At 40.6% G+C, this 13,619-nt stretch overlaps 1 protein-coding gene across 1 annotated transcript; it reads left to right on the top strand.

The window, feature by feature from the left end:
- cunh11orf24 (chromosome unknown C11orf24 homolog) lies at positions 1 to 12,612 on the top strand. The gene is made up of 4 exons (XM_005747904.1): positions 1 to 121; positions 3,275 to 3,328; positions 3,448 to 3,604; positions 6,508 to 12,612. Exons 1-4 carry the CDS (start codon positions 62 to 64, stop codon positions 7,422 to 7,424), a joined length of 1,188 nt encoding a protein of 395 aa, XP_005747961.1. The 5' UTR covers positions 1 to 61; the 3' UTR covers positions 7,425 to 12,612.
- The last annotated feature ends 1,007 nt before the right edge of the window (positions 12,613 to 13,619 follow it).

The following is a 13,619-nucleotide window of genomic DNA, read 5'->3' as shown; positions in this document are numbered from 1 at the left end:
AGTCAACACAGCTAGAACCGCAGCTGAGGAAGAAGGTCAGCGTCTCGTACAGAAGGTGTAGATGTTTGGTTCCTGGGTACCTGTGTGTGGTTTACAGCAAACGAGCCCCCGCATAAGCCTGGTAAGGACCCCCGATCACACGGACTGTAGCTAGCCTGTGAGCAGTAACTCTCCGTGACCGTGGCTTGTTAGTGTTAGCTGCTCGGTAGTGTGGATGCACTCGCCGCTGAGGGGAGATGTCTCTTCATCATGCTCCGTTAACTCGTTTCCCGGTGTGTTTATTGCCCGGTGACATAGCGATTACAGCATTATTCACTGTATTATCGATGGTGTGGTTTTGCTCGTTACCTTGTTGGTTTGTGTAACCGAGCCAGTTAAACTTTGGGTTTTCCCATCTGAACTAAGCTCCGTGTCTTCCTTCGGAGCAGCTTTCACTTGGCCCAGTGTTAGCTTGTGTGAGCTACAGCTGCGTTTCTCTGCTCTGACTTGAAGTCACAATAACACGTGACTGACTCTTGTTGCTTTGGATTTTTTTCTGTTTATTCGGCTAAAGTTAATGGGACATTTCTCGGATGTAATGTTTTGGGTTATTTGGTGCTAAAGCAGCTGCTGGCTGTGTGCTCGGGAGTTCCCGTTTTAGCCCAAACTTCTTTGATTGGCAGGTCGGCAGCGTGGCAGAGCGCGCGGCACTTCCTCTCTCCACGTTGGCGTCTTCAACGAGTATTCCTGTTTACACTGAGGGCTGGTCCTGTGCCCCAGCTGTCTAAAACGCATCCTGTTTACAGTCAAGTACCTATCACACAGATCTGGGTCCTGGTGCACTGTGGGGCAGTGCTACAAATCCGGTAAAGGCTGGCCTAATGTGGAGGGTCCCCAAATAACAGTGCACACTCCCCGTGGAGCTCCCTGTTACTTTACACACGTGGAAAACTGCACCAGAAACCTGATGAACCAAACTGGTGCTCACAGATCAGTGGATATATTGTTGGCATTTGTCACAAATATCATGCCGCGTGTGTTATTCAGTAATGGCTTCTGCTTTTGAAATGCAGTGGAGTTTGTTTTTAGTTATTCTTCCCAAAGAAGCACAATGTGCTCCACATGAGTGGAGGAGAGCTGATGCCTTACATGTGGACATCAGACTCCACTCATCCCACTCAGCCTGTGCAGAATACAGCCAGGAAATATATCACATTAGACCTCATTAAACAGCACTGTGCTGTCTACTCGTGTATTAGAAGTAATGTTGATATATTTTATTCTTTACTTTTAGTGTCTTTGAGGTCGGTTTCACACAAAACTTGCTGGCTGTTTCTGACTCTCACTCACTCACTCACTCCTGTTTTCGTGGACTGTGATTTCTGTGACTACAGGCTTATCGCAATCTTTTGATTTATCTCTAACTTAAGGTAGTCTAGGTGCTGAGTGGGAGTAGATATTGTAGTAGAATTTATGGACAAAGTCTTGTAAGTGGTACATTTCAGTGCAATCAGCTACAATTCTTTAGGTTTGCAAAACACTGAAGTGTTCCCTTTAAAGTAAAATGACTCGAAGTTTAGTTGTCAAAAAAAAAAATCGTGTCCTTACCTTCTTTATACGTGAATATTAGCTACAACATATGGAGAAAATTTCAAAACAAATTCATTAATTTTTGCCTGATTGCATTTATGACTCCTACAGTAATTTACACTGATTATTACCATTAGCTTTGATAATCAAAATAAATACTGTAGCCTGTGGTTAAAGTAAAATTCTCTTATACGACTTGAAGATATGACTTGAAGCGCCAGCAGCCTCTTTGGCGATGTAAGCGTACAGATTGTGTGTCTGGGATTGTGCTCTCAGCCTCCTACTGTACACCATGATTGTACACCAATCCACCCAACCAGCATCATCAAGTATGCCAATGACAACACTGTGGTTGGATTCATCTGTGATTGTGATGAGACAGTTGACAGTGTTCGCCCCCCTTCCTGGTTTCCTATCCTTTTGTATGTCAGTCACACTTAAATGTTTCAGATCATCAAACAAATTAAAATACTGGAGAAAGATAACCTGATTAGGCCTGACTACTGCCACAATCACTTAAATAGGACCTGCCTGACAAAGTGGAGTAGACCAAAAAATCCTCAAAAGCCAGACATCATGCTGCGATCCAAGGACGTGCAGGAACAAATGAGACACAAAGTAATTGAGATCTCAGTCTGGAAAAGGTTATAGAGCCATTTCTGAAGCCGTGGGACTCCAGCGAACCACAATGCAGCGTTAAGAGATTGTTAGGTTGGCCAGTAGTGGTAGTTATGGTACTAAGGCTTTGGAAGAAGACACTAGCTGGATGGATCTTTCCTGACTGACCCTTTGCACAGCCAACGAAGCTGCTCACTACACTTGAATGTAAAGGCACCACTGTGTCACTGTGTTTCAGTATAGAAAACTATTTCAGAGATTCTGACACTTCATGTGTAATTTTGTTTGGGCTTCTTCATTTGAAAGTGAAATACATGCAGTAATTGTTGTTGAGCTAAATGTTGTCATTAACACTTCACTATAATTAGCTCTGTGCTTCTGTAACTTGAGCCTGGAGTCTAATTAAACTCATAACTGATAACAGTGATTATGACTCGTACTACTTCCTCCAGGAGCACTACTTGAGATGTGCATTGTTTTGACACTAGATGGTAGTCATTCCTCACATTTGGGTGGACTAACTGCTCTTTACTGTTGTGCAGGTGAAGAGGCTTGAATGGCGTGCTTCAGGAAATCCACCTTACTGAACTACAAATCCCAAGATTTAGCCTGGATAATGTAGAACATTGTAAAAAAGTTGTAGTTTCCACAATACTGTTTAATTTGAACCAAATCATTAGTAACATCCTTCAACTTTGACTCTGCTGGTCTCGATAGGGCCTGAAATGTCTTATTAAATGAGAGAGTATTTGTATATTTTTAACCAGTGGAATTATAGTAACTATATTTTAATATCTGGCTGAATGGCCCAGTAAGTGTTGTGTGTTACTTGTTTGAGTGAAACATGGTAAGAAAATATAAGACTCCATCAAAAGGTTAAGATGAAGTGATCCAACCAATATGAATAAATGCTGTCATCCTAAATGTTAAATACAGCTGTAATTGTGGTTTTACATGTTTCTGTTTAAGGACTGTCTCTGTTTACTAGAAGAATAAGCTGTCCTGACGCAGAAAATCTATAAGAACACAGTTTATCGACCCCGTCTGTCAGGCTGCTTCTGATTCTTGCTTGTGTTTGTCTTTGTAGGTCCAACCAGAAACTGACTTCACCTCCTCCTGGTTTCCCCGCCTTCATTTCATTGTTTGTACAAGTTGACTGTGTGAACTTCATTGTACCCGGTGTGTGTGTGTGTGTGTGTGTGTGCGCATATGGATGTGCCTCTGTCTATGTGAGCGTGTGTCTGTCTCGTTCCCTCCCAGCCCACCATGTCCCTGTATTCCTCAAAACTCCGGCTGAGCGTATCACTGTGTCTTCTCCTCCCCCCCTGTGTGCTTCTGCTCCTTACTGACTCCGCCACCACAGGACCAAATGGGGCCTACTTCTTCTCAACACCCACAGTTAATTGCGCCTCTGGATGTAAGTATGTGGCAGGAGTCTTAAAGGTTCTGTGTGTAAGCATGTGAAGCTTTTTTAAAATCTGTTTTCATGGGCAGTGTGTGAACAGCTTGTGACAGAATTAAAAAAAGAAAAAGGTGAGACCCGGTGTGGACGCCGAACATTGTTAACACAATAACTTGAAGATTAGGCAAGGTAGGATTTTCATTTTGATACCATTGGTGAATCTACTAACACTGGCAGCCACAAGTATCCTTCAATGTTGTGACACTCATGGTCACAATATTGGCACGAATGTATCTATATGTCATTTGTCGTTGGTGCCAGGTTGATAAAGTGTACAAAATACGCATTGTATGTGTGCTGGACTCACATCTGTGCTTGTCCTGCTGGACCTCAGTGCAGCGTTTGATACTGTTGACTGTAATATTTTATTACAGCGATTACAGCATGCGGTAAATATTACAGGTACTGCTCTGCAGTGGTTCGAATCATATCTAATAGACTCCAACTTTATCTCTCCACAAAGGCAGATAACACACACCAGTTAAACCGCAGGAATGTCTTAAAGCCATAATAATCTCTCATTTCCTGCTTATAAATTCAGATAAAACTGAGTTTGTTGTACTTTGGATAGAGTCATAGAAATATGGGCTCCAACTACCCTTTTCTCAGAGTGACTCTGAAAAACTAGTTCATGCATTTATTACTTCCAGGCTGGACTTCTGTAATTCATTATTATCAGGATGTCCTAAAAACTCCCTGAAAAGCTTTCAGTTGATCCAGAATCCTGCAGCAAGAGTCCTGACAGGGACGAGACCCTATGTAGAAAGACAGGGTCTCCCTGTTAAATCCAGAATTGAATTCAAAATCTTGCTCCTCACATACTTGAATAATCAGGCTTTATCTTATCTTAATGACCTTGTAGTACCATATCACCCTATTAGAGCACTTCGCTCTCACACTGCAGGCTTACTTGTTGTTCCTAGAGTATTTAAAAGTAGAATGGGAGGGAGAGCCTTCAGTTTTCAGGCCCCTCTTCTGTGGAACCAGCTTTTGGATTTTGGAGACAGACACTATCTCTGCTTTTAAGATTAAAACTTTGCTTTTTCATAAAGCATATAGTTAGGGCTGGATCAGGTTATGCTGCATTAGGTCTAGGCTGCTGGGGGGTTCCCATGATGCAATGAGTGTTTCTTCTTCTTGTCCTGTCTTCCTTCTCTCACCCCAACCTATCACAGCAGATGGCCCCGCCCCTCCCTGAACCTGGTTCTGATGAGGTTTCTTCCTGTTAAAAGGGAGTTTTTCCTTCCTGCTGTTGCCAAAGCACTTGTGCGTAGGGATTTTCATGATTGTTGGAGTTTTTATACTTTGCCTTATTGTAGTGTCTCTACCTTACAACTGTTGTTGTGATTTGGCATTATGTAAATAAAATTGAACTGAATTTGAATTAAATTGAACAAAAATAAGCACTTCATGTAGCTCTAGGCACAATTCATCAATTAATCTTTCTTGGGAATGTTAAAGAAACCATAAGAGGTGTGATCAAGTCCACAAAAAACAAAGACTGCTTGATTTTAATTTGGCCGATCTCTCATTCAAAGTCATCTTTTTGGCCAAGTTCAGATGGCTGGCAGCACGTTATTTTAAAGTCCGACTGTGAGAAAATGCCAACTTGTGTTTTAAAGCAACCTGTATTTTGTGTGGATGATTATTACTGCTGAGGATAGCTGGGGTATCAATAGCCTCAAAAAGAAATGTTATTTCAACAAAATTTACTATTAAGATATTTATTATTGGGGAAATGCTGAAGACCATTTTATCAGTGATTGCAGCTTACAGTATGACATGGTTCAGTAGTGGCATAGAATAATGAAATGAAGGCACAAAAGTAACCTAGAGGGTATTTTGCCTGGAAATTTTATGTAAAGCACAACTGCTTTGAGCATTTAGTTTTACCAATAACAGAAATAGTTGAACTTTGTAACTCTTCAGTATTTTCCATACAGGATGGGTGTGGGTTTAGCTTTTTAGCCAGATACACCAAATAAGTCATTTCCATGAACCGTTAGTGTAACAGTTCAAGTGCCAGCGTTGCTTTGTTGAGTCATTTGTTTACTGTTGTGTTGGACATCCCCGTCTGAAAGCATCGCCTCCTGGTATGCCTTCATAACCTAGCTGTACTCTTTGGCTTTTGCCAAGTAATGAAGCGACTCAGGCAGTGAATGTGCTACACTTCTACTCTAATCTCCTTTTAGTAGGATGCCTGACTCCAAGGAGCTAATGTAGATATAATAGCACACAGGTTTAACTACTTTGGGCCGTCAATGAAAGGTGCTTTAAGCTGCTTCCTTGTCAAAGCGATCAGCTGTACGTGTTTGCTTTGGATGAGTTCCATGCCGGATGCCTTCCTGCTGTATTCCTTTCATTTGCCAAGCTAACCCTGATGATCCTCACCCTCTGTGGGGGGGTTTCTCCCACTGTGTTTAAATCTGGGACTCTCCACCATTTGACCTTAGAACTGAAGAAGCTTCTCGGATGAGAGGTGAAACGTCTTCAAGCAACTTAAAGAAGTCCAGACGCTTTTCTCTCCAAGCTCCTTTGACTTCGATGACCTGGATGACTGAGAACCTTCACAGACATTTTGTCTGATTGTTTTTGTCTACAATTTTGACTTAGATGGTGATCATAAACATTTTTTAAATCAGTTATCAGTGTAATTTCAGAGTTCCCAAACTTGTTTTGGTTGTAAGGGTATCTCGATCTTGAAGATAGCACAGCTCTTTGGCTATTTACAGGGTTAAAATTCTTTGAAAGGTACAAACTGATGCTCTGCAAATATACGAGTGAAATATAAATGTATGTTTGGCTTTTAGCGAATGTTGTTTCACTAGTTTGTGCTAACTAGAATTTGTTGTTCCCAGGTGCTACTGATGCAACAACAAAGACCTCTTTGGATGGTGTGACCACTCCACCGAACACTTCAGTCTCTGCCTTAAACCCGAATAGCACTTCAGATGTCATCACACAGACCCACTCTAGTACAGGCAAGGATAATAACAGTCTGCAACCAAATGCAAGCACTCAGTCCTCCCTGAACTCATCATCCACCAACCACACCACTGTCAGCCACAGACTGAATGAGTCTGTAACATCGGTGAACAAAAATGAGCAAATTACAGAAGGAGCCCTTTCTTCCACATCTTCAGCATCCTTTGAGCAGCCATCGTCACAGGAGCATCTCAAATCACCAGAGGCATTTACCCCCACTAGCTTGCCTGCTCAGCGCCTGCATACTGGATCCACCACCAGCACTAGCAGTATAACAGCAACCACTTCAGAGTCTGTTAAGAATGTGGTCACTACACCTGTGAAATCTACAACCTCAGCACCAGCAACTGCAACAACAACAAGAACAACAGTAGCCCCACACTCGGTGACGATAGCTTACACAAGTGTTGCTGTTACTTCCGTCCATGGTTCAGACACGTCTCCATCAGCTGCCCTGCCACACCCCAGTATTGAGGTGGCACCGATTCAGACATCATCTTTAACCAAATCACCATCTGCTATAACTGTTGCCAGTACTGATGCATTGGCCAATCACAATAAATCTTTTGCCTCAGCTACGAGGGTCCCTGTGGTAGAAGAGGCGGGGGTTGTTCTGACCAAGCAGCTCGTCGATACGGCGTCTTTACTGGCTGTCCTGCTCTTTGGCCTGCTTTTCTTCTTGGTCACAGTGTCAGTGTTTGTCAAACTGGCCTACGACAGCTACAAGAGGAAGGACTACACGCAGGTCGACTATCTGATAAATGGCATGTACTCAGACTCTGGGGTATGAGACAGGAAGAGGATAATTATATTTCATGAAGCTTTTTCTTTCTTTGACTCTGAGCAGGAAAAACTAAATGACGGACTAACTGAATGGTAAGATGGTGCTGTGAATTTACAGGATGGTCCAGTTAGTTCAGCAAGAAATGGAAAAGGTACACTGATGATAAAACGGTGATGCACACTGATCTGTTTTCTAGCAGCTCCTGTTTTTTTGTGGGGGGGGGGTGTCAAAATTCAAACCTTATAGCTTACATTTGGTTCTGCTAGTGGCCCCTGACAGGATTGGAATCTATTAGACGTTTCCAAAGCTCAGCAGATGACCTCATCATCAGTTAATTTACTGCTGGTAAGAAATGTCGAGATTATATAAAAGTAGAGTTGTAAAAAAATCCAACTAGCAAATAATTTATTGTATTTTTTTTTTTAAATTTGCAAACATCTAAGTGACATCTATATAAGGACCAAATCAGAATGTTATGCCCAATGATTCATTTCCTTGTCATTACCTTGATGCTTATTTTATTTTTGAAAAAGTCAATGGACATACATCTGAGTGCCAAATAGGGTGTGTAACTGACAAAGAATAGCTCTGCGCTTAAGGCATTTAAAATATGTCACATTGCAAATTCTTTTTAATGTGGTTTAATTGGCCACAGTGATAATTCAGTTATTCAGTGCTTCATGCAGCAGTGCACAAAACAGTTTCTGCTTGACAACTTTTGAAGTTCTTTCAATTCAGAAATGACTGTTTTAGACGGTGTTTGTTTACATTTTTGGAATTTGGTGTTGCTGATTTGATAACAACAATAATAATTACAGTTATTATTATATTTGCTCTTTACAATTGGATATATAACCTTGATAGTGAAGAAATGTTCATCAGATCTCAGTCACATTTTGGAACCTTCCCATTCCAGCCCCTGTACACAGTGTTGCACTGTTTACTGCAAAGTAGATTATTTGTTTTGTTATTAATACTCTACAGAAAAATGGGGTAAAAATGAATCACACATAGATCTAAGTGTATAAAATCACTCTTGCCTTGCAACATTTGACAGAAATCTAATGTGACGTTGTGGCTAAAATTTGCCATATTTCTGTGGTGTCGTTATATTTCTTGGCCCTTCCCGTCTTTAAGATATCACATTTTCCACGTTTTTAACTACAGCTGGCACTGAATGATGCACACTTGTTGTAATTTCCAACCACAAAGCTAGACTCAGACTCACTGTTGAAGCTTTTCTAAAGTAATCATTATCAACATGGTGAATTACTGCAGCTCTGTCCTCACAGTTGCAGGTGTGAGACACCTGGGTCTGTTGCAGTATTAGTCTGTTGTAATCTTGGCCATCATTTCTATAAAAGAGAAAGAAGTAGCTGTTCGCACACTGCAGAACTCCAGATTCCTCATTTATTACATCTAGGGACATTTCAAGCACACCTGCTTTTCATCAGACAGCGACACACCAGGCAGTGCCATCTGAAATCAGCTGCGAACAGTCACGTGACCACGGGAAGCTGCAAAAGCTTCCAGTCAACAACCTTGTACAGGACAAAGAATTGATAAGTGAATAATTTGCTGAATAAAACCAGCAGATTAGAGAGAGAGAGAGAGAGAGGGTATTAGATCCCAGCTGTGAGTACTTTGAGTTTGACCTCATGTGAAGTCAATTAAATAGTCTGGATACACTTCTGGCTTGTTTATAGTCTAGTGATGGAAATGGTCAGTAAAGCATCATTTTAGTTTTCATAAGAGATGGCAAAGCTAAAAATCGACTTATGTATAAACCAGGATCTGATCAGCACAGACGGGTGAACTTGAACCAGCCTCTCAAACTGTATTCAAGGTAAATGAATATGTGGAAAACTTAACTCTATAGAAGCGTTGATGTTTTCTCAGAAAGACAAAAATGCTGCACAGGTGCTGCTGCCAGCTAATTACACTGCAAGATGTGTTTCCATTGCTCTGGTTAAGTTTCCATCAGATGTGGCCGCGTGTGTTGAAGCCTGATGTTGGTGGATCAGGGCCAGAGTGCAGACTGTGGTGTCTGCTTTAGCTAACAGGCCAGAGAGAGACCACAGAGACATTTAAGTCATCAAGCTGAGGATTTTCCACCCACTGTCACTCTGTTAATGTCAGTTCACTTGTAGGCCGCGCTCACAGAGCCTGTTTGGCTGGCAGCTCTTCCACTTGAAGGTCAGACAGACACACTAACACCGCTTCATCTTAAAACGCACAGCTCCTGCCGTGTTCACAGCTAGCATTAAAACTACTCCGCCCTCTGAGGAGGATTAAATCTGAGATTTTTGGAAACTAGCCAGGTTGGTTTGAAAAGTTGAGGATTGTGCAGGATTGCAGGCTGTGACGGTGTCGTATCCGTCACTGCTGACTATCAGCAGCACACTCATCATGAACAAATTGCAGGTGTTGCTGCCCTTGTATAGCAGCTAAACCCTGCATGTGGTTGTGCGGTCACGTTATAAAGAAATGACATTGGTGTGGTGTGACCTGAACTTGAATTCACGAGCAGTTATGCTATTAGAATCATTTTGGAGGTTAAACAAACATTTCTAACATTTCAGATCAAACAGAAGCACCGTTGCTGTAACGCCAACCCTTAGTCTGATTGTTCGTTTTATGTCAGTGACAGATTATAAATCGTAAAGTTAAACTAGGTCCTCTCCAGCACGGCATTTCATATTTTTGATCATCTGTAGGCTATTCAAACTTCTTTTTTGGATAATTTCAGGTTTTATTATTATTTCATTATCATTTTCATGGCAGTTCCACAAACAACATTCTCTTTTTAAAGAAATCTTTACGAATTCTCCTTCACACTTTCCCTGGGATCGTGATGTTTTCCATAGAGGTCAGTGAATAACAACCAGAAAAAATAAAGGATTTTTTTTCCCCCAACTATTGGACTGCAAGCCATTAATGGCAGATTTATGTTAAACAAACCTCACTGTGTTAAATACTCAGATTTTCCAAATGTTAGAGGGTTCCTTTAAAGGTATTGACATTTCATTAGCTTTCATTGCTACAGACGACATTTCAGCAGTGTTCCTTTGCACATGTCTTCCAGTGAATCACAGGAACAAGGCCATACTTAATTGTTTATTACTATATTTTTTAGATTCTCACAGTGAATGTATTCTTTTAAAAGATATTGAGTATATATTGTCTTATTAATGCATTGTGTCTTTGCCTGTTCATGTAACTGCTATGTTTACTCCAGTCTTCGTCTGGCTTACCTCACTGTGCTCCTTCCCATGCCTTTGTAAGAAGCAACTTGAATGTTAAGCCATTTATTCAGTCATTTTCATTACATTTCAACATTCCTTCAAACGTGCACATTGCATTCAGCAAAGAGCAAACGTTTTACACTATTTCCCATAAAGAGAGAAAGCAGCAGATGTTTGATAAAGAATGAGATGGTAAAAGCTCTGTCACATGAGGCTGGTCTCTTTCTATTACAGAAACTCTGGAGATCAGGTGCATTTCCATTTTGCCATATAATCTACTCAGTGTCTTGGTTTCAGACTGATTTCGTCATCCGGTCCTTTGCCGAATGATTCTCAGTGATTTAGCCGTGCGCTACAAACAAAGGCGGTCCTTGAAGTCAGTATCCATTGCCATAAACTGAATTACTTTGCCTTTTCTTGAGCACATTGTATTTGGTGTATTCTTCCAGTAGAGTACACAGCTGATGGAACTTCACCAAATAATCACTGAAGCACATCTTTGTGTGATAAAGCCAAGGGAAACATAAAGCCATGATCAGTTGGTGACTGAATGAGAGGGAACTTGAACTGTTCCACAACAGCAAGGTGACCTTTCTGGGTTCATCTGAAACCTACACAGATTTCAAATGAAAATGTAACGTTTGAGATGTTGTTCTGCTGTAAATGCATTTAACCCTTCCTGCCGCTGCTCGCATTCTTCTTTGAGAGGAGACAACTCTCTTGTCTTGTGGCAATGCACTGATTGGGTCACAAGACCTCGAGGGGATCAGTATGGCAGGCTGTTATCTTTGTTTTTCTCAAACAAACTTTTTTTTTTAATGATATTGTCTTTGTCACATTGGTCTCATTTGGTTTTGAATTTATTCCCATATATATGTTTTTGTTCATCATAAAAACCGAAGGTACAATAAAAAAAAAAACTGTAAAAGTTTGATGTGTAAATCTCAAAGCAGTTCTTAACTGCCTGCTCTGATTTCTCCTCATCAAGCTGATGCTTTTGAGACGTATCAGACGATGACGGCCCTCTTTTGTTCTCCTCTTCGATTGTCTAGTTAATTCAGAAAGCTTCCAGTACCTAAAATCTTGTTCCTTGCTTAAAGATACTGGAAAAATACACAAATGGCAATACCCCTGATAGGAGGCAGGAACATCACTTAGCTCAACTGTAGAGTTTGCTGAGAGAGATGGTTATTCCCCCATGAAAGGAGAGTTTGTATAAACGACTGTTTCTGCATGGTTTAAAAACAGCCTCAGATTTTCTCAAAATTTAATCTTTCCTCATTTTTTCTTTCTGTTTTATTAAACAGATTTCTGTTTGGGTTGTTTCTTCCATTTTTTCTGTGAGAAATTAGGAAAATCACATTATCCAAAGTTTGTTTTTATTTTTTAATTAAATGGCAAAAATGACAACTTGTTAGTTCTAACCATGACCTCTTTAGGCTTCTGTATGTGTTTGGCATACTTTGCTTTGTTTCTTTTTCCTCTCATGGACAAAAAAACCCCTAAAATATCTTTTTGTTATCAGTATCACCCAAATTGCAACTTCATGAAAACATTTTGTAGTGTTTATTTGAGGTGTATTTCCATTTTTCTGAGGTCTGTTTGAAACAACATAATCTATAGCTGTTAGTAAGAGTGTCTGCAATGAGGACATAAATGTCTTTTATGGCAGTCAGAATGTAGTTCATACTGTGTCAAATTGTCTTGGATTGTGTCGTCGTGTCCATTAAGCAAGTGGATTTTACCCCCCAAGTGAAGATGGTTTACTGATGTCCGTAATTTCATAGTTTTTCCATAGATCCTGGAACCAGTGTGGACTGTGTTAAAGGTAAACTTGTGTTTGTGGTGACTGATGTGCAGGATGTCTGTGCCCTGTGCCAACCTGATGTTCTAATGCACTTTGAACAGAGATTTTTACTTTGCAGAAAATAAATGAAAAAAGAACCGAATTGATCGTGTTGGTGTTTGAGTAAATCAGTTGAATGTTTTATTCATCGATGAAGTACAGTTGCAGAGTTTTACCATCATGTTACATGAAAGGAACATTCATTAATCAAAGCAACAGTGCCAGGTTTAACTAGCAGTTCAGTTCGTGTGGTGGGATTTCTCAGCACTTCAGCTCATCAAGCTGCACCAGCCCAGCCTTGGGGATTCTGATAGATGCACAACACGACTGACTTGGCTGTTATGCTGTGTATTCATGAAAGGTGAACTATTTGTATTGGTGTGCTGTTGTTGTTCTAACCCACTCTTGTTAATGAGATGGCAAGGATGCATGCTAATGTACATGCGTGCTAAACACTTGATTCTTGCACAGGGTTTGACAGGAAAGGGATGTGCTTTTGTTGTGGAATAACATTTTTCTCCACTCTTACTCTGATTTTTTTTTTTACTTTATTGTTCTTTCACTACAAATCAACCATTTATCACCGAGTGCTGTAATGTTTTCACCTGAGGATTGCATTGATTCTAGTGCATAAAGACCTCACAGTGAACCTTGTGAATGCATTCATTGACCTCAAAAATTCTATGAGGTGTTTCTGTTCAAGTCATTTCTGTTGTAGTTCTGCAAGTATTACCACAAGAGAGGTGACATGCTAACATGCTTAAAACAACAATGACAGAAAAAAAGATCTGAAGTTAAAATCTTGCAGAAATTTGCTTTTAAGATGGACGAAGAAAACAAAAAAAAAAATCACTGGATTGTGGTTAGAGGGTTATAAGAAGGACAGCTCAATTTGAGCAGTTAGGAGACACATTTAGGGAGGCAGGGCTGAGATCGTGCAGATGAGGGAGTGGATATACTCCACCTACTAAGCCGACTAAGAACCAAAGAACAGAAGCCTTGCCGACAACCATCAAACCACAGCTGCAAGTTGCATCTCAGGCCAGAAAGTTTGGATGTCAACTAAAAGCATTCCACTAAGAACTGAATCTAGAAAAGTCTCCAACTTCG

The sequence above is a fragment of the Pundamilia nyererei genome, unplaced genomic scaffold, assembly GCF_000239375.1.
Source record: "Pundamilia nyererei isolate P.nyererei 1_Seehausen unplaced genomic scaffold, PunNye1.0 scaffold00208, whole genome shotgun sequence".
NCBI classification, from domain to species: domain Eukaryota; kingdom Metazoa; phylum Chordata; class Actinopteri; order Cichliformes; family Cichlidae; genus Pundamilia; species Pundamilia nyererei.
The sequence above is the reverse complement of the archived record's forward strand: the minus strand, read 5'-3'. Positions and strand labels throughout refer to the sequence as shown.